Source organism: Idiotropiscis lumnitzeri, chromosome 12 (assembly GCF_059441095.1).
Source record: "Idiotropiscis lumnitzeri isolate Australia: NSW breed Sydney's pygmy pipehorse chromosome 12, RoL_Ilum_1.0, whole genome shotgun sequence".
Classification (NCBI taxonomy): domain Eukaryota; kingdom Metazoa; phylum Chordata; class Actinopteri; order Syngnathiformes; family Syngnathidae; genus Idiotropiscis; species Idiotropiscis lumnitzeri.
The window spans coordinates 13972919-13998285 of NC_142402.1; the positions used below are offsets into that span (position 1 = coordinate 13972919).

Sequence of the window (25367 nt, forward strand, 5' to 3'; positions counted from 1 at the left end):
CGTGGTAACTGACCGTGCTTTCTTGTGCCTCGTGACCACTTCCTTTTCTGGTCCGTAAACTCGAAACGTAAGTCGTAAACTGACGCAGTATTTAGAATTTGCTACAGAATTTCTGTCCACCAGGTGGCGCCAGTAGTCTAGTGAGTCAAAACATGCACACGTGCGGGCGTTTGTTTCTGTGTAATGTATATTAGGTGTAAGAAAATTTATAGGAAATAAACGTCGAGCTAAAGAGGGGCATTGTGGGAGATGTAGTCTAGAATAGGTCAGTGTACAACAATGTAACAAGCAACTCCCGCTCAAGGCTAAAATATGACTTCATGCGAAAATATCAGTGGTGTAATGTCAGGCCAGTAAGATCTTTTACAACTTCATTCTTTTCTTCTGGTAAATATATCAAGTTATTACCAACAACCTTTTCTCTTCATTTGGTAGCATTTATCCCGACAGCACAGCTTCCGGTAAATGTATGATTTTTATTTTTTTGTGCAATTCATGTTTTATGTGATGCAATGTCAGTTTAATCCGCTGAGGGCCTTCAGAGTAAATAGTGCTGACTGATGCCACTTAGGCTGCATGGACTCGCCTCGGTTGCTTCTCCATTACAAATAGGCATCCATCAAATGGGGAGTGATAACTGAGCTGTGCAGACTCGACTGCACACTTGTTGTTTGCGGGGTTCTGTCATTCGATTTCATGAGTGGCAATTTTGGCCACTAGTTTTTCGGCATTTAAAATAAAACGGCAACGGGAAGCAGTTGGAGGACATCGTCATTGCTGTCACGAACCCGGGAAGCAAATTTTTACAGCAAGCTTCTCTATTGCAACCAATGGTATGCATGGAATTTTAAATATGGTCAAGTATTGTGGTAAAAGACAATTCATGTTTAATGTATGTACTGTATTTGTAAAAATTAGCAGCTGCCAGCACAAAAGTTTAAACAACCCATGTAGAACGACAATAGAGCACACACACACACACCCACTCACACATACACAGTCATATGTTATTTATCCCCTGCAAAGAATAATTAATATGAGTGCCATACTGATGAACTGAGAGGAGCCGAGCAGTTTAAGTCAAGATTGTGTCTGTCCCTTTATTTCATTGGGAAAAGACGCAATGAGGTACAACTGCTTTTCGTTAGGAGGAATGTGGTGATGGAACGATTGAACTTGTATCTCAATAATATTCACTAAAAACTGACAGGGTAACCCATTGTGGAAACCAGGAAGGTACAGTCATAAAACTAACAACGCAGTATTATATTCATGTGTTGTTTCTTTCTTTCCATTCACATTTTCTCCCATTTTGACTGGTACGTCTGTCTGGACTTTCTCCACCTAACCACGCCCACTATTTTGTGACATCACCACCGCCTATATATACACTTTGTGGGGCGTTCTTCCCGGACATGCTAGATGGATTCAGTGGACTGAGCCAGTCGTTGCTCTCCCGAACACGACACCGTCTCCTCCAAATAGGAATATAACAAGATTGTTTTTTTGTGTGTGCTTTGCTTGCCGTCGCCTGAAATGGATGTCGGTTGTTTCACGGCGGCGCAGCGTCTGTCGTGCCACGCCATGAATGCGGATTTAACCAACAAGACTGCCACCGAAGGAGCCCAGCAAGCCGGCGCTCCGGGGGCCAAAACCGGCCGCTCAAAATCGGAGTCTGCCAAACCTGACCTGGCGCAGGTGGTGACCGATGCCAGGACAGGGCGGTCGTACAGTAAAGGGAAGCTTTTGGGAAAGGTACGTGAACATATGATTTCAAAGTGTGTGTACGTGTGTGTTGCTTGTGTGTGCGCGTGTCGTTAGCATGTTGCTTGTGTGTGCAAAATTAACGCTGTGTTGCAGGTGTGTGTGTAATCAGTACAAGGTGTGTCAATGTTTACGACAAATGAGTCGAAGCTTTTTTTATTTTCTTCCGTCCCGACACAACACGTCGCAAAGATGATGCGTGATTTTTTTTTTCTTCTTTTTATTCGAAATAAGACAATTAAGTCGCTGTATTAACATGTTGCGCGCACAGCTGCCAAGTCATGTCTGCGCTGTGAGATGCCGCAGAGCCACCGACCAACGTCAGTTTCATGCTTAATGAGAATGCAGCAACCCGGCCTGCCTCCCTGCCAGCCATCGTCCGTCCAAGCGTTTTTTATTTTTTTCGGGGTGCATCAAAAGCATGCAAATGATGCAAGAGGTGCTTCATGCACAACGACCGAGGCTAAAAATCACAACTTCTTCGATGAGCTTTTTAAAACATAAAATGTCTTTTGACACAGTTGACTGGGTAGGTAATCATAGCTGAGGGTGGCCATTTAACTCATTCATGGTCTCATGTGGTGCACCAATCAATATTTGGTATATATTATGAAATGCGATAGGTTGAAGCTTTGTATGTGAATTTCCCCACCCCTGCAATCAAGTTATGAATGTTATTTGAACTCTGTTTTACTTCCCAGGGGGTATTTTGGCAGAGACTTGGCTCAAATGATATTTAATGTATCAAAGAGGTCGCCATTTCAGTCCTAAATCATCATGGTATTTTTTTAAAGAATTTTAGGCTGTGTCGTGTTGTTAAATATTCTTCCCTCTTGATGAAATGACAAATTGACATCGCTCTCAACTGCTGTGATTCATAGCCTTGTTAAAAAAAAAAAAGTATCGCAGCAGAAAGATTTTTGCTCCAAAAGGTAGCTATGACAAGAGATGCACTGTCACTTTTTTCCTTTTTGCCTTAACATTTGGACAGTTAATTTTTGCCTTAGTAGAAAAAGTGCAGTGGTGTCTTGAGTCATTTGTCATCCCTACGTTAGTTATGCAGGTTATTTAATCTAATTCCAATCTAATCACTTCCGTTCTTCTCCCAAAGGGTGGCTTCGCTCGATGCTACGAGATGACGGACCTGTCGAACAACAAAATGTTCGCCGTCAAGGTGATTCCACAGAGCAGAGTGTCCAAACCGCACCAGAGGGAGAAGGTATTGACGACTGCGGCGCAATTTGTGTGTCCCCCATCACAAATGAGTAGGCTCATCGTCTCCTTTTTAATGGCAGATCACCAATGAGATCGAGTTGCACAAAACCCTGTCGCACAAGCACGTGGTGAAGTTCTCTCACCATTTTGAGGACCAGGATAACATCTACATATTTCTCGAGCTCTGTAGTCGCAAGGTGAGGAGTTGTCCTGAATTAGTGGTGTGATTTTAAGTCGGCACGCTCAACAAATGCAATCTGATAGTCAGTCCAAGGCAGTCATGTACGGCCGCTGTCGTCTTTCTGAAGGTTACAGTGGTTGGCTCACTCTTTCGCTCTCTCTCTCTCTCTCACTCCCACTCACTCACTCCCCCCTCCCCCCACAGTCACTGGCGCACATTTGGAAGGCGAGACACACACTGACAGAGCCTGAAGTGCGATATTACCTCAAGCAGATCATATCAGGCCTCAAGTACCTCCACAGCAAAGGCATCCTGCACAGAGATCTCAAACTAGGTAAGACGGCAGGAGCAGCAGGAGGGCGATGTGGTTGGGTGTGCGTGCGTGGGGGGTGGGACGGGTGCTGTTATGGTGGGAATGTTGCAAACGTGTATGAAGGCATCCAAAGCATCTGCTGTGACTTTGACCGGGCTGCGGAATGCTGACTTTGGAAAAACTGCTTTTGTCTCTTTACCAGGCAACTTCTTTGTGAATGAAAACATGGAACTGCGACTGGGAGACTTTGGCCTCGCCGCTAAACTGGAAACTGTTGAGCAGAGGAAAAAGTATGTTTGCTTGCATGGCCTCATAAAATGGACCACAACATCACAGACAAGACATGACTATTGTCTCTTTTTGGGACAGACTTATTACTCCGCTCCCTATCACCTACAATTCAGACAAATCCAACTGGGGCTACTGCAGGGTGTGATGCCTGGTTCAGATTTTTTTTTTTTTTGGCTAAACCCAATCTTTTTATGTACTTGTTCACATTACAAAAATAAATGTGACTTCTAATGTTCAGGGAAATAAATTTGGTCCGGTGTGTAGGGCCTCCTTTTTTTATCTCATATTGCCAGAGTAGCAAGGCGGGAGGAGGTAGAAATTTTGGGCTTGTGATGATGTACGCGGATGAACATTTATAATGCAGATGCATCGCAAAATTGGAATTGTGTTTTTCACACTGCCCAAAAAAAACAAACAATCCAGATGCATTTGGGCAAAAGAAATTGGAATTGAGCTGCCGTGTGACTGCAAACTACACTCAAATGCCCTTTCATGATGTTGTGGATCAGAATTCAAGAGAAATCCTGTCCACTGGCATATATTGAGAAACAGTTTCTTAGACTGAGAAACAGTTTCTTTCCGAGAGCCATCTCCTTACTGAACTCTCACACACACACGAGACCACCCTAACCTCGCAAAACAGCATTGTGATGTGTTTCTATATGCCCTATTCAGTACTGAATTCCATTGCACTGTCTTCTTTATTTATCTAATTTATATATTTGTCTGTATTATTGTTGTATTGCACTGGAGAGGGGAGCCCTCTAATCTCGTTGCACACTTGAGTACAATGACAATAAAGGGATTTCTATTCTATTTCTATATTGCCTTAACCTTGCATTTCTGTTCCAAGGTGTTCCGTACGTTTGCACATCTGGCATTTTTCTGCGCTTGTGTAACATGCGCAATCATGCAACCTTTCTCGATCACCCACCTAAACCGGTTTCCGAATGGTAGTTGAATGTAGCGCTGAAAGGCCTGTTTCATTGCAGGTTTGACGCGACGCTGTGGAATACCAGAGCATCAAAATAGTTTTGTCTGGCCCCTGTCAGGATGGCAATTGCATGCTTTGAATGTTTTGAAGGCGTTTTCATTGACTCTCCTGTGTGTCCCTCTCAGAACCATCTGTGGAACTCCCAACTACTTGGCCCCTGAGGTGCTCAACAGGCAGGGCCACGGCACCGAGTCAGATGTTTGGTCCCTTGGATGTGTCATGTAAGTAAACTGGCAGTCATGTGTGACCTTGCACGTTTGTGGCGGCCTTTCAGACTTTGTGTCCTTGAAGTCATTCAGTGTGGGAAGACTTCCACTGACGTCATCTTGAGCGAGCCGGAACACGAATGGCTAACATCCTCAGTCAATTGTGAAATGCGGACATAATGCGCCTAATCAAGCGGTGTCAAAACTCCAATCCGGGGTTCATTTACGGCCAGGTGTCAATTTTATAGCGGTCAGCGGCATGTCAAGATAACATGCATGGTACTGCGCTATGGTGGGCGCATCTTTCCAACAAGCAGGGTTTGGGCCGATGGTAAACAAATCTTCGGAAAAAAGAGGCCGCGTGATTGCTTCAGCTCCTTATTGACACTCCCAGTTGAAGTCTATTGTGAAAATAAACAAAGACTTGCAGATTGCGTGTTTAACTAAACCACATCAACCATACATGGGCTGGCTAAATTATTTTCCATTATTTGCATTCATTTTAAAATTGAAAGCAATTAAATCACAAGTGGTAGCAACACATGTATACAAAATACCCACAGGCATGCGTTCTTTATCCTCTCTGAAGAAGGGCTAATTTTCTCGCCGTTTAGTTGCTTGTAACTGTCTACTGATTTTTTTTTTTTTTTTTTCATCAAATCTGTGTTTAAGTTTTAGGCGTGTGATCGTGTCATATCACTGATCCACAAAACGCTTTTAGAAATCGTCTTATTGCAGATTTGAAGTTTAGTTTTGGTTCTGACTGGAGATTTGATTCAGCTGCTGCTGAGTGCTGGCGCAGATCTCTTCTAGAGGGATACCTAATCTATATGCCTTAAGAAAAAGCTGGGATTTTACAGTTTTTCCTAAAATAACTATAATAGAACAATATAATTGTTTACATTTGTCTTAGTGTGTTTAATACATTTTAAGTCAAACACAATGAAAGTGGTCTTTGCATCTTATGTGTCCAAGTTTTGACACCCACCTGCTTAATCGGTCAGCATGTTTATTGTGAGTCTTGACACGGTTTGCCCGGCTTTCTCCCGTTCAGGTACACACTGATGTGCGGCAACCCCCCCTTTGAGACGCTTGACCTGAAAGAGACGTACAAATGCATCAAAGAAGTTCGGTATAACCTGCCCTCCGGGCTCTCGCCCGCTGCGCAGAAACTCATCTCAAGCATCCTGCAGAAAACCCCCAGCGACAGACTCACCCTGGATCAAATTCTCAACCATGAGTTCTTCACCAAAGTAATTCACATTCTGCTGTCTCTATTTTTCCCTGCAGGGCAATTTAGGGAGCCATCATTTACGTTTGGTGTTATGTCATGTGCTGTAGGATATACAGGTTGTGATTACATCATTACATTGACAAGTACTCTTACATTGTCATTAGAGGTGTCAAAATTAATCAATGATGAACAGTAATGGACAAAATGGTTTTGTAATACACTTCAATGCAAATTAGATTTTTTTTTTCTGATTAATTAATGCAATAATAGATTCTAAAAATATTAAATAGTGACGCCCGTAATTGTCATTTTCAATCTATTTTTATGAATACCCTGTGTGTTGTGATGCTTCTTGTGTGGTAGTAGTCAGAGTTCAGGAGGGGAACTTTCAACTCCCGGCGTAGTTGTAACTAATCCGTCCGTTGTCCCCATGCAGGGTTTCACTCCCGACAAACTTCCCCCCAACAGCTGTGCAATGGTGCCCGAGCTCCGTCCCCCAAGCCCGGCCAAGAAATTCTTCACCAAAGTGGCCAAGAGCCTCTTCGGCAAGAAAAAAGCAAAAGGTAAGCACAACCAAAGCGTCAATGGCGTTTGCATACCGGTCCGGTAATTATTCGGCACTTGTCGTCTTGCATGGCCGGTTTCGTCTCCTGGGAGCGGTTGCTTAAAAAGGGCTGTGCTCAAGTGTGATGCTTTGTTTTGCAAATTTAATTTTGTGGAATGTGACTCATCGTGTTGCAGCGGAGAAGGCGCCTTGTGAGGAGAAGGAGGACAAAGATATTTCAAAGCTGGTTTCCGGCATCGTCAAGTGCTCCATCAACCGCCAGATCAGCTACAAAACTGTCGGCCCAAATGAGGTGTGCCTATTAATCCTCTTGCTTCTGTTATTTTGGACAGTCTATTTCCATGTCCTTTTTAAAGTGATGCTTAGTCTATGTTGGACCCCATCTAAAATGGCTCATCTCAAGGGGTATATCCAAATAAATTACACTTACTGAACACATGAACGGGCCTGCATGTTCAGATGGCTAAGGGTATCGGATTCTTCTTTTTTTTTTTTTTTTTTTGTTTTGTTTTTTCTCCTTCTCTATTTTAGCCGATTGAGACAATTGAGGTGAAATAAGTAAGGTTTTCTGAAATTGGAATTATGATTAATCTGAATCAAATTTTAGTTACCGCAAACTAGATTTATAGATTTCAACAGTGCATTAGCAGTACCAAATGTACACTTTAGTACGAACATCCTATAGTACATGAATGAGCTTGGTGTGTTTCCACAGGTGCCCATGCCCACCGGTCAGCTGGTCAGCTCGGTGCCTTTGGAGCAGACCCCAGCTGAGGAGGAATCCAGGAAGTCCATCTCGCGCTCCTTCAAAGGCACCATGGCCAGCAGCTCAGAACGTAGGATCATGTTATATACTTTCTTTTGTAATCATTCCAATAGCACAACTTTTATATAATTTTTATTTATTTTTTTTACTCTCCAGCTTGTGAGGATGTCATCACTCCCTCCATTGTGGCTGAATCGGCCATGAAGGTTCTCAGCGGCTGCTTGGCCATCATGCCTGCAGGTAGAGCATTGTTGCACATGTTCAGCGCATTACTTTGGTCTGTCTCACTCGTTGTTGCATCACATGCAAGCCGAGTGGTTCCAGTTTAATCGGTCTGATTATTTGCCAGTCTAAGCTCTTTAAAACCTTAAATTTCTGCTGACTCATGTGGATTTAAGGGACTTTAATGCTTCAAAGCTTTTACGTGTACAACTCAAGATGGGGAATTTCCTTTTTTTTTTTTTATTGTATTCTTGCCTTTTGTGTTTTATTGACCATGGTTGTCATTTCTGCAGCCTCAAGAAACCCACCGTGCCTGTCCAGGCCCCAGTCGTTCCTGTGGGTCACCAAATGGGTGGACTATTCCAACAAATACGGTTTTGGCTACCAGCTGTCAGACCAAAGCATCGGCGTGCTCTTCAACGAGGGGACACACCTCAGCCTCTGTGACCAACGCAAGTGAGTGGGGAAAACCTCAACAACATCTCTTAATGGCTGCGAAATACAAATTGATGGTTTGTTGTTGTGCTCCACCAGGACGGTCCATTACTGCTTGACCAACAACAAGCACTTTAGCTTCCCTGCCAGCTCGCTACCGGAGCAGCTTCGGAGCCAGAAACAAATTGTGGAGCTCATGGCCAACTACATGGAACAAAATCTCATGGAGGTAGGTTATAAGGAGAATAAAGTTTATATTTACTGAAGATGAGATGAATGACGTTTGGTCCATTTTGTCGGCTTGCAGGGTGGTGATATTCACTGTCATGAACAAGTTCCTGGTCCTCCGCCTCTGCTGCTGCAGTGGGTGAAGACGGATCACGCACTCGTCATGCTCTTCAACAACGGAACGCTGCAGGTTAGTCGAAGATCGGCACTTCTCTTGACCAACATGCCAACTGAAAAAGTAGATTATGTGGCTGACAAAAATCAATGGGTTCGACTGACTTTTTGTGTCAGGCATATTATTTGATATCCTATTTGAAAAGCAATACAGTAGGCTTGATTTTTTTTTTTTTTTTTTTTTTTTTTTTTTTTTTTTTTTTTTTTTTATTACAGTTTGAGTGCCTGGGTGTTTTTAATGACTCTGACGTTCTTCTGTCAAAATGCTCAACATCGTCTTGTTGGAATCATTCCATTTTTCGGAAAGGTCTCATGCAAATGCAGCGTACGGCTTTTGCGGCGATGACCAGTATGAAGCGAGCAGCTACTCTGTTGCCAACTTGGTGACTGTGGCTAAATTTAGCAACTTTTAAATCTAGTGACTTTTTGTGGTGTTATTGGAGACTTGTGGTGACCGAGAGTTGCTCACTTTCCTGTGACAGCTTGCAAATGCATGTCACTTGTTAAGTCACCACTGGCGCGTTTCACCTGTATTTTCACACACGCCATTTGCTTGCATGCTGTTAAAAAGTCAAACTTCCATGACGGCATGAACGATTTATGAACTTGTTTGCACAAAGTTGCACTCAGATAACAGTGGTACAGTTAATAATGTACTGTTGTGTTCACCTTAATCAGACTTGCCGTTCTACAGCAGGATGACGGTTGCATCAGCGACGTAAATATAGTGACATCATACCGTTGTGACACAGTAACACTCCAATTAGTTAAACGCAGTGTTATCTGATGACGAGGATAGCCGTCCAGCCTACGCTCTTTTTTGCAAATGAACCTAAGAGGTTCTCAATCATGTCTAGTCCTTGTAGTGTTGGAAGTCTAATTTCATAGCCTTAGACTTGGTGTGAAGGCACTTTTTTTTTTTTTTTTTTCTCCCCCCTAAAAGTATTTTCCCACGGAATGCATTTCACTTCAAATCATTGGTCAACCAATGCAGAGTTGATTTTTATGGAATCAGTTTATCATCTTTGGATAAATTCTCGACTGCTTACTTCAACCCCCTCCTCCTTCACTGCAGGTGAACTTCTACACAGACCACACTAAGATCATCCTGTCCAAGTCTTCGGACTCGTACCTGCTGACCTACATCACCCGTGAGCGCGTTTCCTACACGTACCTCCTCAGCATGCTGAGCGAGATTGGCTGCACGGCGGAGCTGCGACACCGCCTCAGATACGTGCTCCATCTCCTGCAGCACCACGCCGATGCCTGAGAAGATACGACGGGAAAAAAAAAAAAAAAACAGACTGACCTACTGTGACTTTAGAGGCTGAATGACCGGCTCCCGCTTGATTGGTTGACAGTTTTGCAGTGCCGTAACGGGCCTCTCGGCCTATGTGGACTGGTGCCGAGGCAGCTGATGTGATATTTCTGCTGATATGATCAGATGACGCGCTGGCCTCCAGGGTTTGTGCCTGTCCAAAGTTTGTTTGGCGATGTCTAATGATTGGACACTCCATGATGGATGCCAAAAAAAAAAAAAGTATATCTCAACCACCGAATCTCCTTCTTGGTTGCATGGTGCCAATGGAGCCTTCTGCTTTCCACCTCCTTATAGATGAAGTTAGTGCCAGATGTGGTATCTCCATGGTAACTAAACACTTAAAATTGCAACTTGTATTAGTTGAACACATGGTGGTGGGCCCTCTTCTTTTTCTTTGTCTATCCTCTCTGCCGCTTTCTGACCTGTGGACACTGGTGCGCTCATTTAGTTTTTTGTTCTCTTTTTTTGTTTTTTACAAAAAAGATATGAGCCAGCAACAGATCACACTACGATCTTGGTTTACCTCACACACACACTTGACATTCCTGGCCATATTTGGACGGTGAGGTCTGGCGTGAGCCTTTGCTTCTTCTGCCTCATTGTCACTCGTTTTGTTTGGAGCGTTCACTGACATGGTGCACAAAGTACTTGAGGGACTATTGGAGTGACACCATAATGCACAGTTTGGTTTTTTTCCCCTCCAAACTCATGTTTGTTTGTGTGTTTTTTACTCACTGGTTTTATTTGATTTTATTTGACTGGATACCAAAAAGGCCTGTTTTCTTTAGTCAATTTTTTTTAGAAAGAGTTTTAAATTGACACGTAGGTGGATGCGTATGTGCCCACGTGTTCCAGTCAAACAGATGGCCGGTGCGGGAAACGAAAGGAGGAGACGAGGGAGGGAGGGGGTGAAAAGTGCCTTTTCTGAGGGATTTCTGTATAGTGCAATAACAAGCCTCTTTTGTGAATGTCAAGCTGACGGCTTTGTCATAGTTTGTGTGTGCTTTTGCACTCCAGTTCAAAAGCACGTCCAACGGCGCTACACTGTCACTACCTGGTATAAGCTTTTAAAATGAACCCGCTCTCATCAATGTATAATCTCCAGCAAGAAGAAAACGTTGTACTCGTCGTACTGTGACCCTCATAGGTTTACATTGGCTTTCTCAACCCAAGAGTTGTATCCTCAAAGCTGTGACCTGGGATGCAAAGTGTCGTGTTTTCAGAAACGTTGTGAAAGCAACTTTGCCAATTCAGAAAAGTCTTTATTTTGACTGGCACACAACGTCCTGTTAATTTATTTTTTATTTATTCGGGTTTCTTTTTTTTAATTTATTGTGTATATGTATGGTCTTGACACAAGCAAATGTTTAATTCCACTCACACTTTTTGTATGCATTGTATGGGGGGGACATGGGATTAAAATAAAGTTTATTGAAAAGAAAATGTCAGATATTCAATAGTAATGTTTAGTTGGCATAAAGTCTTTTATGGTGTGAATATCCCAGTACAATATTGCTCTTGATTGCCTTGTGCCTTATTTTTTGATAAACTAAAATATAACTATGTAAAACCCATTTTAGTAGTTAAAGCTTCACTTTCAACTAAGTGCAGTTGCTCAACAGACTTTAATAAAATAGATAAAATTCGTAGCAAAACTTATGCGTTTTAAAAAGATCACCTTCTTGTCACTCTAAATCAAGGGTAGGCATTAAAGTGGGGCAACACGCTCTTCAACTTGCTTTGTGCATGCAGCGGCAATGTGCTGATTTAACATCTCCAAACGCTGCCAAATGACACGTTCACATTACTGTGTACATAACAGTCACATTTATTTTTTCGCCCATGCACTGTAACTCTTTTTTTAACACTGCATGTTCACTGTGAAAGTTGCTAAATAATTCCACAGTGTAACAAAGCCATTTTGTCATCATGTGATAACTAAAATTATTTTCTACTCTTTATGTATTCATTCTAGAACACAGTTCAAGGGTATGAAAGCTCACGTTGGGTTATATTTAATGTCATGTAACTGGAACATGACACATCTTGTCTCTCCTTTACGTTGTGAGGTATTGAAAGTGTTTAAAAAGGACATTCCAAATGAGCGCTAGTTGCTGTGTCAAATAACAGGATAAAACAATAGAACAAATTTATGGCCTTAAAAGTAACAAAGCAAGTAAGGTTGCGGTGACTGGGCAATACCATCGGCAACATAATTAGCACTAGCTAATTAATTCAAGCAATGTAAAGCCATAGGCGGAGTAAATATATTCAATGTAGCAAAGTAATCCATCGTAAAGTCATACTTGCCATCGAATAAAATGAAGTTAAATAAAGCAAAATGGTGTCAAGTGAAGTAACCTCATATAAAGTAACAGAGTAAAGTAGCAGAGTGATGTGAAGTGCAGTGGAATCAAGCAAAACCTAAGTGAAGAAAAAGCAAGTAGAATGGAGATGACATACATGCTTTATGGAAACAAAGACAAAGTGAGGCTCCATTTAAACACTTTGTAAGAAGACAAGGTACTTGTGTCGCCTGCATCCTCACAGCCCCCTCGAAGATAATAACGTAAAACAGTTGTTTCGGGAAAGGTTGATGTGAGTTCACGTGTGACGTTCATATTGAGTGGAAACAAACCAGGAACAGCAGAAGCCTGTTGGAAGCATTCAAGTCCAATCCAAGAAAGCAATCAGGACACAACAGAGTGGGTGGCATGTGGGGGTAATCAGAGGAAGGAACTGCCTTCCTTCTCTGACCCCACAGTGTCCTCTGTGTGTGCGTGTGTGTGTGTGTGTGTGTTGGCCGCAGCTCCGTGCTGATGTCACTCTCCTGCAACGAGCGCATCACACGACGCTTACGCGCGTCACGCCGCCGCCCTCAAGGAAATGTGTGTTTCCTTTTACCAAACTTCTTCTGTGTCCCATTAGTAGAACAAAGAATCATGTCACACACGCCTATGCTGCCAAAATGTGTTGCCAAAGTCTTTATCTTAACTTTAACAGTAGAGATTTGATGAGAAATGGGTTTTTTTTCCTGTTGTTTTGTTTAAAGGAGAAGCATATTGGACGTAGGTATGGTAAAACCATACGTTAGCTTAGCTTATGATAGCATGCCTGCCTGCTAAAATATACGCTAGCATAATTTTAAAAAGGCAGCGGGAGCAAAACTGGATTCCGTTGTAGATATAATTTCAAGAGAGGTAACTGGAAGTGAAGTATGTAAAGTAACAGCATGAATAAAAGAAAGACAGTGAAGTGACGAAAAGCAATCTGAATGACAATGAAGGAACCCGATGTAATGCTAAAACAAATAGCTAACGCATAGAAGCTAGCCTTGTTAGCTTGGTTATGTAAGCTTGTTAGCGATACTGATGGTAACTTGTTAGCAAAGGTGGATTGAACCGACCATGCCAAAGACTGCTAGCTTTATCCATAGTATGCGCTTACTTGCATGGGTACTTTTGGGGCCTGGAACGTGACGAGCGAAATAATTAACAACCTCAATTGAGCAATTGACATGTTTTAATTGTTTTAATTAAATTTTCCTATCTTCTATTTTTGGCTTCATCTTGCATTCGTTGTAATGATCCCCCGTCACTTCTCGCACTGAGATGCCAGTACTGGACTGGAAACAGCCTGAAGCAAATAGTGAGCAGGCCAGGAAGTCAAACATCTGGAAGCAGTGACACAAAGAAGACGACGATGACGGCGGAGGGGGAAGAATTCAGGCAGACATCTAAGTGCGGAGGGACAATTTTAGCTAATTAGTAACTTGTGTTTCCTCAAGAGCTTTCCCTCTTCTTCCCAGACTCAACTCCTTGAGTGTGTGTGTATGAAAGGCCGCTGTCATCATGCTCTCGCTTCCTGCAAATTCCAGCCCAGGCCACAAGCCGAGGCGTGCATGAGTGTGTGCGGCCGGTTTCTTTTGATGGTTTCCTCTCAGGAAACAGACCTATTTGACTCATTGCTGTCCGTTTCATCAGCTCTCTTTCCCTTCCCACCACTCTGTCTGTGTGTCTGTGTGTGCGCATGTGTCCAAAAAGAGTTATTTTCCTATATAGTGAACCCCCGTTTAGGGGGGATATGCTCTCATCATCACCATTTTACCCCCACCACATGTTTTAAATATATTTAAAAGTTATTAAAATACAATTTTGTAAATATGCAGTATTTGAACAAAAAAAAACAAAAAAACAACAATTGCAAACATAAAATGGACCAAAAATTAAGTAAGTAATTGAAGCAAGCAAAGGAACAAAATAAAGGGGCATGATCTACTACATTGCAAATTTGATCAATTGATCAGCCCTAGGAAATGAGTCAAATCAATGAGTCGATCTCTTGAAAAAAAGAAAACACACAAAATGGGGGGAATGCTGTAGGTGGAATAAAGACTCTAAATTGTCCTTAGGCGTGAATGGTTGTTTTCACATGACGTGACGAGCAATTTTTTAGTCCAATTTTAATTTAATTTAATTTAATTTAATTTAATTTAATTTAATTTAATTTAATTTAATTTAATTTAATTTAATTTAATTTAATTTAATTTAATTTAATTTAATTTAATTTAATTTAATTTAATTTAATTTAATTTAATTTTGGGTTTTTTTTCAGTCCAAAGTTTTATTTTTTATTTTTTTTTAACTATCCAACTATTTGGCGTGCACTCTTCTTGTCTTGTCCAAACGCCAGTTTTTAACACTCTGAATATATTTAGAGATGACAATCGGTTCTGCCATTTACATTCTGAATGTGTATTCTTCAGTTTTGTAGTGTTTGTCATGGTGCCAACGAGGCATGAAAGACAATGTCTGTTTTTTTAATATCCACATTTAGACACATCTTCCAAAGCATATATTTTTACTCTTCAAAAGACCACTGTTGTCACCAAGCTTTCCGTAGTTTCTAGTTTAATCCTGAATAAAGGGTGCCTACTGCTTAGCAAGATTTACTTAACATTGTGCATTTCAGTTGTATTTAAATTATCACTACAATACATTTTCAGTTCATCTTTTAGAAGTGTTTTTTGGATTACTATGTACTTCCATTCCCTTTCAATTTTTTGAAATGTGCTACATTCTGCTTGGGACAATGAACCCAGATGGCTTTTAGGCCATCTTTTTGATTTCAAACACAGACGAGTGTGCTGACGTCCTGCAGTTGATTTGCGAGTATGTGGGTGAACCGCACAATGAAAGTGTTTGCACGTGGAAACACAACTATTTATAGGGTCTCTCACTCATGGGGCGAGGGGGCTTCAGTGACTTTGTTGAAAGATCATCGAAGATTATCGCACATCCTGTGACACGTACACACACACACCCACATGCGCACACACGAGACACACGAGACACAGAGATAAATTGCTTGTTTTTTGTTCCAGCTGCAGAGGAAGTTGCAGTGCCCACACAACAACAATCTACCAAATTCAGCAACATAAAAAACTTTTTGCGTTGCTATGGAACTGTTTCATGAGTCATAAGATTCCCTAAACAGTTTTTCAGAATAGTTTTGGACGACCGATAGACATAATGTGAGGACAAAATGCTGATTTGTGGGTTTACTTTTAATGCCAATGTCTTGACTTGTGAGTTTAGTTATGAGCACTTGCTGTCAGTATTCAAACAACTTTTATTTGAACACAAGCGGTACAGACGGCACATGCAAAAATACAGTGCTATATTCTTTATCCTCTGTTGTCTGTACATATTATGCTGGCCCCCCGGTGGCCATGTCAGAAGAAGCATCACAATGCATATTGAATAATTATGATTAATTTGTTTATTTATTTTTTATTATTAATTTTCAAAATTAACAAGTACAATATTGTCAAGTGCTATTTTTTTGTAGTAAAAACGATGCAAGTTGTTTTCTGCGGGTCACGGGAACGGATTAATGGCGTTTCCATTGATTTTAATGGGTAAAGATGATTTCAGATACAAGTCAAATACAAATGATTATGATCAGCTTTTTGCAAGGCTTGTGAACTTTTTTCCCATGTATGTATTTGCATCATGTCCACACCCTTGACTGTATTCCGGAGCACCTTGAGTGCAAGCCTGTTAATCCATTAATGTCTCCGCGACTGGGAGGACTCTGCTGACAAGACAAAATAATGCACAGCTTGAAAAGCAGATGGCCAAAAGACAGCCATGCGGGGGAAGCCTCGGATTAACGTGATGTAACCCGGCTGAAGATCTTCAGATTTAGGGGGGAGTTCAAATGTATCATTGCTTAAAGTGCCTACAAAAAAAGCATGAACAGTATAAATGAAGCAAATTGTTGACTGAAACTGCTGTTTGAGTTTGAATTTAGAAGGAATCCATGTTCTTAAAATGTCTTGTAGTCGAGTAGGGCAAATCTTTTATTAGATTTTTGGAATGGAGAGAGGGGCCAGGTCATTTGTAGGTGAGGTTTTAAAAAATGTTCAAATAACATTGCGCCTTGAGATTTTATTTTATTTTGCCCTGTGACCACACGCTTAAGTCAAAACACTCACATATTTCTTTTGAAATGAATGGAAATTCTATTAATCCATTCCAGCCTCCCCCAGAAGCCAGCAAACTTTAATATTGTACTTTCTAAAAACACACTGGAATTCTGTAATTGAGCTGAATGTTAAGAATTCAAAAGTTTTTGCTGCATTTTTTGCTTTGATTTGATGGACATTGTGGTACTCATTTGGTGCATCATAATATAAACAGTGAAACACTCACAAAGAAGTGTTTTTAACTGACTCAGTGGGCTGCAATTATTTTTCGCAAAGGATTATATGCCTGTGAGTATCGTTATATTGTCTGTCTACATGTGTGGCTCCACCTTCTGTGTTCAAATAGCAATGCTATCTGTTACCTCATCTATGGCATTTCCCATTTTGTGTTAGGAATAAGATGGCGGCAAAGTCAGGCGGTTCTTTTGAAAACACGATGTGTAACTCTTTTGTTTTATGTTTGCCTTTAAACTTTAACTGTGAGTGGCAATAAACCGCTCGGAGCCTCTTTTGTGAAGAACTGATCACTATCTGCCAACCTCCCGCTTGTTGTGAAGTGGCACGAGCTCACTGCCACCATGCAGTCATTATAGCTCAAATATTTTGCTTGCAACTCAAAGCAAAAAAAATAAAAAAATTTAAGGCATCACTGTATGTTCGAAAAATATTTCAAGAAATCGTTGAGACACTGAAAATTGGCTGTTAATCTTAGTAAATGGATCATTAAAATATGAATGCATAATACTCATTTTAATGCATAAAGGGGGAAATCCCATCAGATGAGCGATCGCTACCCTGCCCAACAACATCCAAATATATCTGCCCCTAACTGTAACTGTTGTATTGCTCGCAGAGTGTAAGTTTATATCCCTCAGTCATGAATTCATCATCATGATCAGTGTGACCAAGCAACACTCACATGATTGTGTGATTTCCTCTGAATGAGCTCATTGAGAGTGGACCACTCCTCCGCTCATATGACACCCGCTGAAGCGCCGTCATCCCAAACTTTCTGCCACCATGCAACTTTCATCCACCGTGTCAAAAACTACCGGCTGCAAACATAATCATGTGCTACAGTCACAGGGGAATGAATGCGTTTGAAAAGTAAGGTACATAATGTTTCAGGAATTTCTGGATTTGCATGCTTGGCGGGTGGGAGAATTTGTTTTTTTATTGTGAACAAGGGAGGTCAACTGTATATATATGTTTTTTATGTTTTTATAAAGTACAACATTATAGGTTTCTTTTATTCCATTAAAAAACACATTTGTGTTGTTTTTTTTGTGTTGCCAACAAGTGCTTGGAGTTACGAACCTGGTTGCAAAAATAATTACTGATATACTCTTATCTCAAGGCACCACTGTATTATGTTGAATGGCAGCAGAATTATGATAAGTACTGATTTAAATCTGAAGAGACAAACCGTCTAAGGAAAATAAAAGGAACCATTAGACACTGTTTGGTGTGTTTAGACTGCATTTCCTCTTTCCTCTTCCAAACCAAAACAGACACTGAGAGCCTGGGACAGATTCCAGAGCAACTGATAACAGGGGAATTCCCACACACGCGCTCGCATACACACACGCGCACACACGCACACACATGGTATAATACAATAAAAGGAGCTTGCGTGATCGTATCTATATCGTATCTTATCGTGTGGACCAAGTGTCCAAAAACTGTGTCACACTCAGATGGAACAACAACATGTCGCAGAAACACACGCGCACGTAACCGAAAACTGGTTCATTGTAAATGAGGGGAGCATAACAGTCAAATAATAATAATAATAATAATAATAATAATAATATTCCCTTTATTAGTCCCACAATGGGGAAATTCGAGATTCGAACCGAGGCCTCCTGGGGAGACTGGGTCCTGAACGCAGCGCCTTAGACCACTCAGCCATCCCAAACTCGTGCCTTTCACTTTTCTTTTTTTCTTACCGCAGTAATTATTTGAAGTTCACCCATGTGTGAATGATGAATCGGGTTTCATGAAAAAAAACCTTGAATAACATCCAAATCTGGTAAAAATCCTTTTGATTTCAAAGAAATACAAATTTCGTTTTGGTTTGACTATTTACCCTTTTGTTGGAGGCCACATGATGCACAACAAGGCTTAACCGAGACGTCATGCATCAGTGGAAAGCACCTTCAAGTTGTTAGTTTAATCTAATTAGGAACAAATGTCTGTCAAGCCACAAATGCGACGGAGCTCATTCTGCAACATTCCCAGTTGTAGACTGAGGCCATGTCAACATGAACCCTCATATTTATTAATGTTACGCATATTTTTATACTTGTGACCTTTTTGACGATAAGTGGGGGAGAGAAAGAGAGAGAGAGAGAATGAATGTTTCAGTGGATTTACATTGTATCGTGTAGAAACAGATATTCCGGATACTGCTTGATGCCATATTGAAAGAAAAGAAAAGTAACATTTTGGGTGTGTTTGGCCACAATTAAAGGATGCGCCATGTGAGATTTCATGTGGTGGATATCAGTAAAAAACTGGGTGGAGACACACAAGACACAAATCACGTGTTATCTATTTATAACTTTTGTAACCTTTGTATTTAATAAAATGTTTCCCTACAATGTAATCAGACGCAAAGAGAAAAGATTTCTGTTTTATGGTAGTCAGGTGTCATATCAAGTGAGGACGAGAAGGCCTGTATTATTTCTTGAGTTATTCACATTCCACTGATTTTCATATAATCTTTTTATGGGTGTCAATAAACTATACGCAGATGCCGCCTTTATCACAAAAACAAACGTGTGTGTGCATTCATAATCTGCTTCAGATAAGTCGGCGCAATTCAAACGTGCGGGCGTGTGTTTTGGCAAAAACAACACACATTGCTAACGTTAGCTTGCCCTGTTGGTGCGGCGTTATAGCCAACAGTTTGACCTAAGATTATTTTTAATTAACAATTGAGAGTTACATACAGGAAACCCTGCATCCTATGTAGTCCAAGTGTTTTCAATACCATCGCGAAATAATAATCAGTCGGTAATTTAGGACGCTAACTAACCGCTAGTTAATTACCCCGTTACTGTATGGCACGACACAAATCTCCAGCGTTAATGGCTACTCCTGGCTAGCAGCTAGCTGTTAGCATTAGCAACAAGTGCCAGCTACCCCCGCCTCCCCAACAGTCGGTCGGCAAAAGTTAACTTGTATGAACCGTTCCACGGCGGAAAAAAGTTTGGGGACAACTGTTTTCGGGGATTAAAGAAAGTCAGCAACATCAAGACTTCCATCTCAAGGCAATAACTGAACAAGTTATACTTATCTTCGGCATCGTTGAGAAACAAACCACTCACGTGAATGTCTGCTTACATTTTTATGACGCCTCACAGATTATACATGCTTTGATAATTCGGGATGAGTCTTGGATCATTTTAGGGCGTTGTTTTGCATTCCTATATTGCACTGTCCAAAGCGATTATAACGTCGCGTGACTTTGTTTTGGCGGCAAAGGGTAAAAGATAGGATACACATAAAGTTTAATGTGCAATGACTCAATAGTTGGCTGCAAAATGTGAATTTGGTGGATTTATTTTTATTTATTTATTTATTTTTTTAAATGGAATAAATGGAAAAGTTAAACACTAAAATATGTCAAGCATTTTTTTTCTTATGAAGATTAAAAAAAAAAAAACTAAATTTTCCTATGCAGGTTCTTCGCCTTTTGCTCAGAAATTCAAAACATGCAAGCTATTCCTTCTTTACAGTTTACATAAATGAGTGAGCTTCAAAGTCTGTGTCGATGAGCTTTCTATCACAAATACGGTACGTATTTGTTGCTGGAATAGAAATGTTGAACGCACACCAACACAATTGATTACATAAGGTGGCTGTTGAGACAGCACTGTGAGTGTCATGGTTACCCCTTTGGTGAAGAAAAAAGAGGAGTAAGGGCTGAACAGTTGCCGCGGTAAAACCATGGAGATAGCACTTTTCTTCCTTCAAAAGAATTATATAGCAACCTTGAGTTCGGACAAAGTTCAGGCAAAGGGAGTTGTTGGTATCAGTCGGTGGCGACCGCTCAAATATGCCTTCATTTGTTTCCCCTCAGAGAAGTCAACACTCCCACTTTGACAAGCTGCACAAATTCCACACAATTCAAGCGTTTGGCATTGAACTTGTTTGTTTCCCCTGTCATGTCGTAAATATTCAGCCACACCTGTCGAGGGTTTGTTAGCAGTGTGTTCTGTGTTTCTTTTTTTTTGTTTTAACTTACGTATAAAATGATGTCTAGCATGTTAGTCTTTTGTATTTTTTGTATTTTTTTTTTTTTAGCTTTAGGTCAGCTAGAAGCTTCGTACAACCCATCTGAATCATTGCATCATCCATTCATCCATTAACCAAGCCGCTCATCCTCACAAGGGTCACGGTGTGCTGGAGCCTATCCCATCATATTTTTAAAAATTATCCCACTGGGCGGAACTATGGGCGAAGGGGCACTGAAACCATCCCCCATGTCAAGACTTTAGTGCGAGCCTAGCATTTTGCATATAAACGGAATGAAAGGAGCCACTTTATTGGCCGTTATTGAAGTAGGTTGGGCCCACTCCCACAACGGCACAGACCTCCCTCTGCGTAGAGTTTGGCCACACATGAGAAACCTCAATCACGAAAATAGAGTCCACAGTGTAGTCCAGTTGTCGCTTGAAAATGGCAGATTTTGATCCAGCCTAGCCTCCAAGTCATGGGAGCAGATAATCTGCTGTTGTGTCGTATGTCAGAGTGTGTTTTTTATTTTTTTAATCTGTAGCTATTTGAAAAATACCATTATTACTGTTATATCAATTATATACAGTACACTTCTTTTAATATTATTTCTTTTAATGGCAAAATATTTTCATTTTTATCATTATTTGTTGATAAATCACTTGGTCAAGTTGGCTTATAGTAAAGCTTTGTGTGTCCGTTTCGAATCAACGAATGAAATATGGCCCTTATAAACGTAAAGAATGACCACCATGTGTTGTACGTTGACAAACGATTGTTATGAAATAATCTTTTTCCAAGTAGCTCTGTGGTTAAACATCCACTTTGATGTCGCTTTTGACCCCGGCTGGACCCACCCGAACGTCACGTGCGGAAAAATCACACACATTTGTCATCATTTATGCAACGTGAGCCGGTAACAACTGTGTTATTGTGTGCGCCTCCAGGCAATGCAGTGAACATGCGTGTTGACTTAAATTTATCAGATGTGTAAATGGAAGGAAGCGTAGATAAGCGCTTCTCAGGAGCACCGCAACATCTTTGTTCCTTCACATGGCTCGTGTTCATCCGAAGTGGGAATTGCGAGAGAATAAACTGGAGTTGTTAATTCAGTCATACACCAAAATGGGAAGAAGCCAGCGTATGGTTGGATATGAACGGATAGGAGGCATTTGGTATTTTACAGCAGAGTACCCACTGCAGGCGTTCAAAATCTTTCCATTTTTTTACGAGGTTGCTATTATGTAAAGCCTACGTTATTCATGAACTAACTTAACAACCATATCAGAAATGGAGGGGAGAGGCACATTAAGAATGCAGACAGAGCGACGGGGAATCCAAGATGCATAAATATAGTGCAAAGCGTAGTGCCGGATCATGCAAGGTGAGTTGGGCTGAGCACACAAACTGACTAATGTAATGTAGTAAGTCATTTTTGTCATCTTGCAGGACAGTGATTGAAAGTTTTATGACTGCCGCATAATGACTCCTTCTAAAGATTGCGTGCATGTGTCCAAACATCTTTCAAATCTGTAATATTTCATCAAATCATACCGTAATACACAACATCAATTCTACTAACATGCAGATGCAGTGGCACCCAAGTTAAAACACCACTTACTTTGTGAGTCTTTTATTAATCTTTCAACCTCACTTTGGGGTGTTTTTGCGAAAGTTTGAGTAGCAGTCACGTTTTCTCCCACGTTACAGCACCAAATGACTTTGAAAATTGATTTCAAGTGTGTGACATGACGGTCCCCTTCCGCCCACTTACACGCAAACATGATCGGTTAGCACGTGACAGGATATGTTACCATGGCAATTCTAATCGCACGGTGATGTGAGTCAAGCGCGCATGTTGCTCCTTCACGTAATTTCGAGTGATTTAATACGGGCAACGGTGAGATCCTGCCGTGCACAATACGTGGTTGTCCATTTGCGATTGACCCATTTTGTGTTTAATACAAAAGAGCGGTGATGTTTTTTTCCAGTACTCAGCTACTGTACTTGTCTCCTCAATCTTCTCTGACACTTGATCTGATGCGTTTTCCATGAACTAACTCCGAAAACATCCACCTTTATCACGCAGACTCTGGATTTAAAGTCACATGGTTCGTCTCTGTGTGACCAGCGATTGGCTGAAGATAGCTGGGATAGGCTCCAGAAACCCCTGCGACCCTTGTGAGGGGAAGCGGTTCAGATAATGAATGAATGAATGAAATGTAAAAATGAATGTCAAAACGAAATAAAAATTAACCCAAATAAAAATAAACCATCAAAACGCTTACCATTCATTATACATAGTTGTGAAGTTAAGCGCGTTTTTCAGGTTGTGATTATACAGATAGTGGTGATCAATTCAGCAACTAAAATCATACTATGGAATTTGCATATCGTTTCAACCACAGTATGTATTAACAAAAAAAAATATTTATTTTCCCAGTAGACTGCACCCATGCAGGTAGGATTTTTGTATTGACATCTCTGATGAGTCATGGCTCAAGGACCTCATGCAGGTCTAATGATGTACAGTACAAAAAAAATACTTTTTTTTTCTGGCTCGGTTCTTTACAAAAATGGAGTCATTTCCTCAGCTGGCTATGAACGCCTGAGAGGATCTCCAGCTGTGACACAAGCTGCAGTTGTCTCGTCAAAGGATGGACGTAGAAAATGATCTGTCTTGTCTGAAACGAATACGGTGGGAGTGACGCATAGGAAGAATCGTAGCACTAAAAATCTGGTCTAGGCATTCCACATTACAAATCTAAATAATAAATAAAGACGATAGCACTCATTGGTGGACAGATGTTGATGTAATGTATGCTTTATTAATGTGCTTGTAAATTGCGCCATTCACATTCTGGTATGTGAATATGTGGCACTCGACTGTACTGTGTGAGGTAACCACACGCATTGCACGACAATAACAATTTGGCATGGCACAACAATTTTAGGCGAACCAAACCCATTTTCTATTCCTGAATGTCTGTCATCTTTGCATTCATCATCATCTTCCACACCCCACCCCGCCCAGCACCCCTAAAAATGAAATCTCTCTCAAATGTGCGTCAATACATCCAAACAACCCGCTTGGATCGATGCTCTGTCGGATTAGCAGACATGTAATCGATATACACTCAAGAAGAAGAACGTCATGCACCCCGCAGTCACAGCAGATCAATGCGGATGAAAATGAGGATGAATGAATCATGAAGGCCCAAACAGTTTTTGCACTCTTCACTCTGAAATAAATGGTGTACTTACAAATGACCACACACTGTCTGAATGCAGCACAGGGAATACAAAGTGCAGGTTCGTGCATTATTTTACTGCCTTCAGAGAAAGTTGTCGTCTCCTGACCGATGTTAATAAGATCTCAACGAAAATTGAAGTTTTCATCTGAAGAGCCTAAAGCCAGTTTGTACGCTTGTTGAGAAGCACATGAGCAATGAGGAATGTAAGAATGATGGATTAGGACAGTATGATAGTAGTAGCCTCTGCAGCGAATAGGAAGAAGACGAGTGGTAGAAATGGAGGGAGTGGTGCGAGGAAAAGGGGGGGTGGGGGGGGATGATATAATGGCTTTCCTTCCCAGCAGCAGCGCTTGGAGACAGCCAGGCATCTCCCAAGGGTCCCTGTCGTTCTTCACTATCTTCCTCACTTACTTCTTATTTCACCTGTCCTGCTTTTGGTTCCGGCCTCCCTCACGTTGACCCTCCATGCCGTGCTTCTAAATCTGACTCAAAGTGGGAAGACGGGCCTTCGAGTGCAGAATACCAAGCAGATGTGGAGACAAAACGCTAAAGGAGAGAGAGGAGGGGGCGGTGACATCACAACTCAGACCGGACCCGCCGGCTAAACAAGGTTACGCCACACGTTCGTGATCCATCATCCTAGTTCTGATTAGAGACATCAAGTGCTGCGTCACCCATTCAAAACTCCACAGTATTAGATTGTGTATGATACTTGAATGGGACTTTGAGGGCAAATCTCTGCCAAGGCTATCCATCCATTTTCTATGAAGCCTAACCAATACCCTGGACTGGTCCTCAGTGTATCATAGGCTGGACTAGCCATTTTTCGAACAGGAAAATGCCCGGTGAGGCAGATACAGTGTAATTTAATCATAATTTTCCTCCATGTTACCCCAAGAACCCAGCTAAAAAAAATAAAGAAAAACAAGAGAAGCGTTACAATCACACCCACAATCACACATATTGACAATAAGAGTCATCATTTGACCTAATATGCATTTTTGGGGAATTTTGGGAAACGTACCGGATGAGGACAAGCACTCGAGCAAATGGATGGAAGGATAGTCTCACGCAAATATTTCAAAGAGCGGGACACAGCATGAAACAAAACTAACATTTAAATTTGCATTTGCTGCATGGCTTTATGACAATGCGAGTCTAACAAAATTGAGAAGAGACATTTGTAAAATGGTAAAAAAAAAAAATTTTTACATTATTTACACTATGGACACTAAAGTTAATTCGATTTGTTTTATACAAATTCAAGTCCTACAAGTCCGATTGTATTTTTAGGGGAGGATACGCACAGTACTGTGGGAACAGAAGGAAGAAGACTGAATGTTATTCAAGTATAAATGGACTTCACTCTCCACTCTCTGAACGTCCCCGAGCGCTCGCAAACTAGCAAGAATTTAAATATTTCACGAGGAGAAAATCTTGCCGCGGGCAGGAGTCAGTAACTGTGCTCGTGT

The 25367-nt window shown here is 41.1% G+C and overlaps 1 protein-coding gene and 1 long non-coding RNA gene across 2 annotated transcripts in view; one reads left to right on the top strand and one right to left on the bottom strand.

Moving 5' to 3' along the window:
• The first annotated feature begins 1427 nt into the window (after nucleotides 1-1427).
• plk3 (polo-like kinase 3 (Drosophila)) lies at nucleotides 1428-11352 on the top strand. The gene is made up of 15 exons (XM_088311254.1): nucleotides 1428-1755; nucleotides 2876-2983; nucleotides 3060-3176; nucleotides 3365-3494; nucleotides 3676-3763; nucleotides 4884-4979; nucleotides 6019-6217; nucleotides 6635-6761; nucleotides 6940-7055; nucleotides 7479-7599; nucleotides 7686-7769; nucleotides 8045-8207; nucleotides 8286-8415; nucleotides 8494-8604; nucleotides 9664-11352. The coding sequence occupies exons 1-15, from the start codon at nucleotides 1537-1539 to the stop codon at nucleotides 9856-9858; spliced, it is 2004 nt and encodes a 667-aa protein (XP_088167380.1). The 5' UTR covers nucleotides 1428-1536; the 3' UTR covers nucleotides 9859-11352.
• Nucleotides 11353-13453: 2101 nt separating this feature from the next.
• The window catches only part of LOC148326059 (uncharacterized), a 33689-nt gene continuing 21775 nt past the window's right edge, over nucleotides 13454-25367 (bottom strand). The window contains exon 3 of the long non-coding RNA XR_015846166.1: nucleotides 13454-13582. This is a non-coding gene — a long non-coding RNA (uncharacterized LOC148326059). The remainder of the gene's footprint in view (nucleotides 13583-25367) is intronic.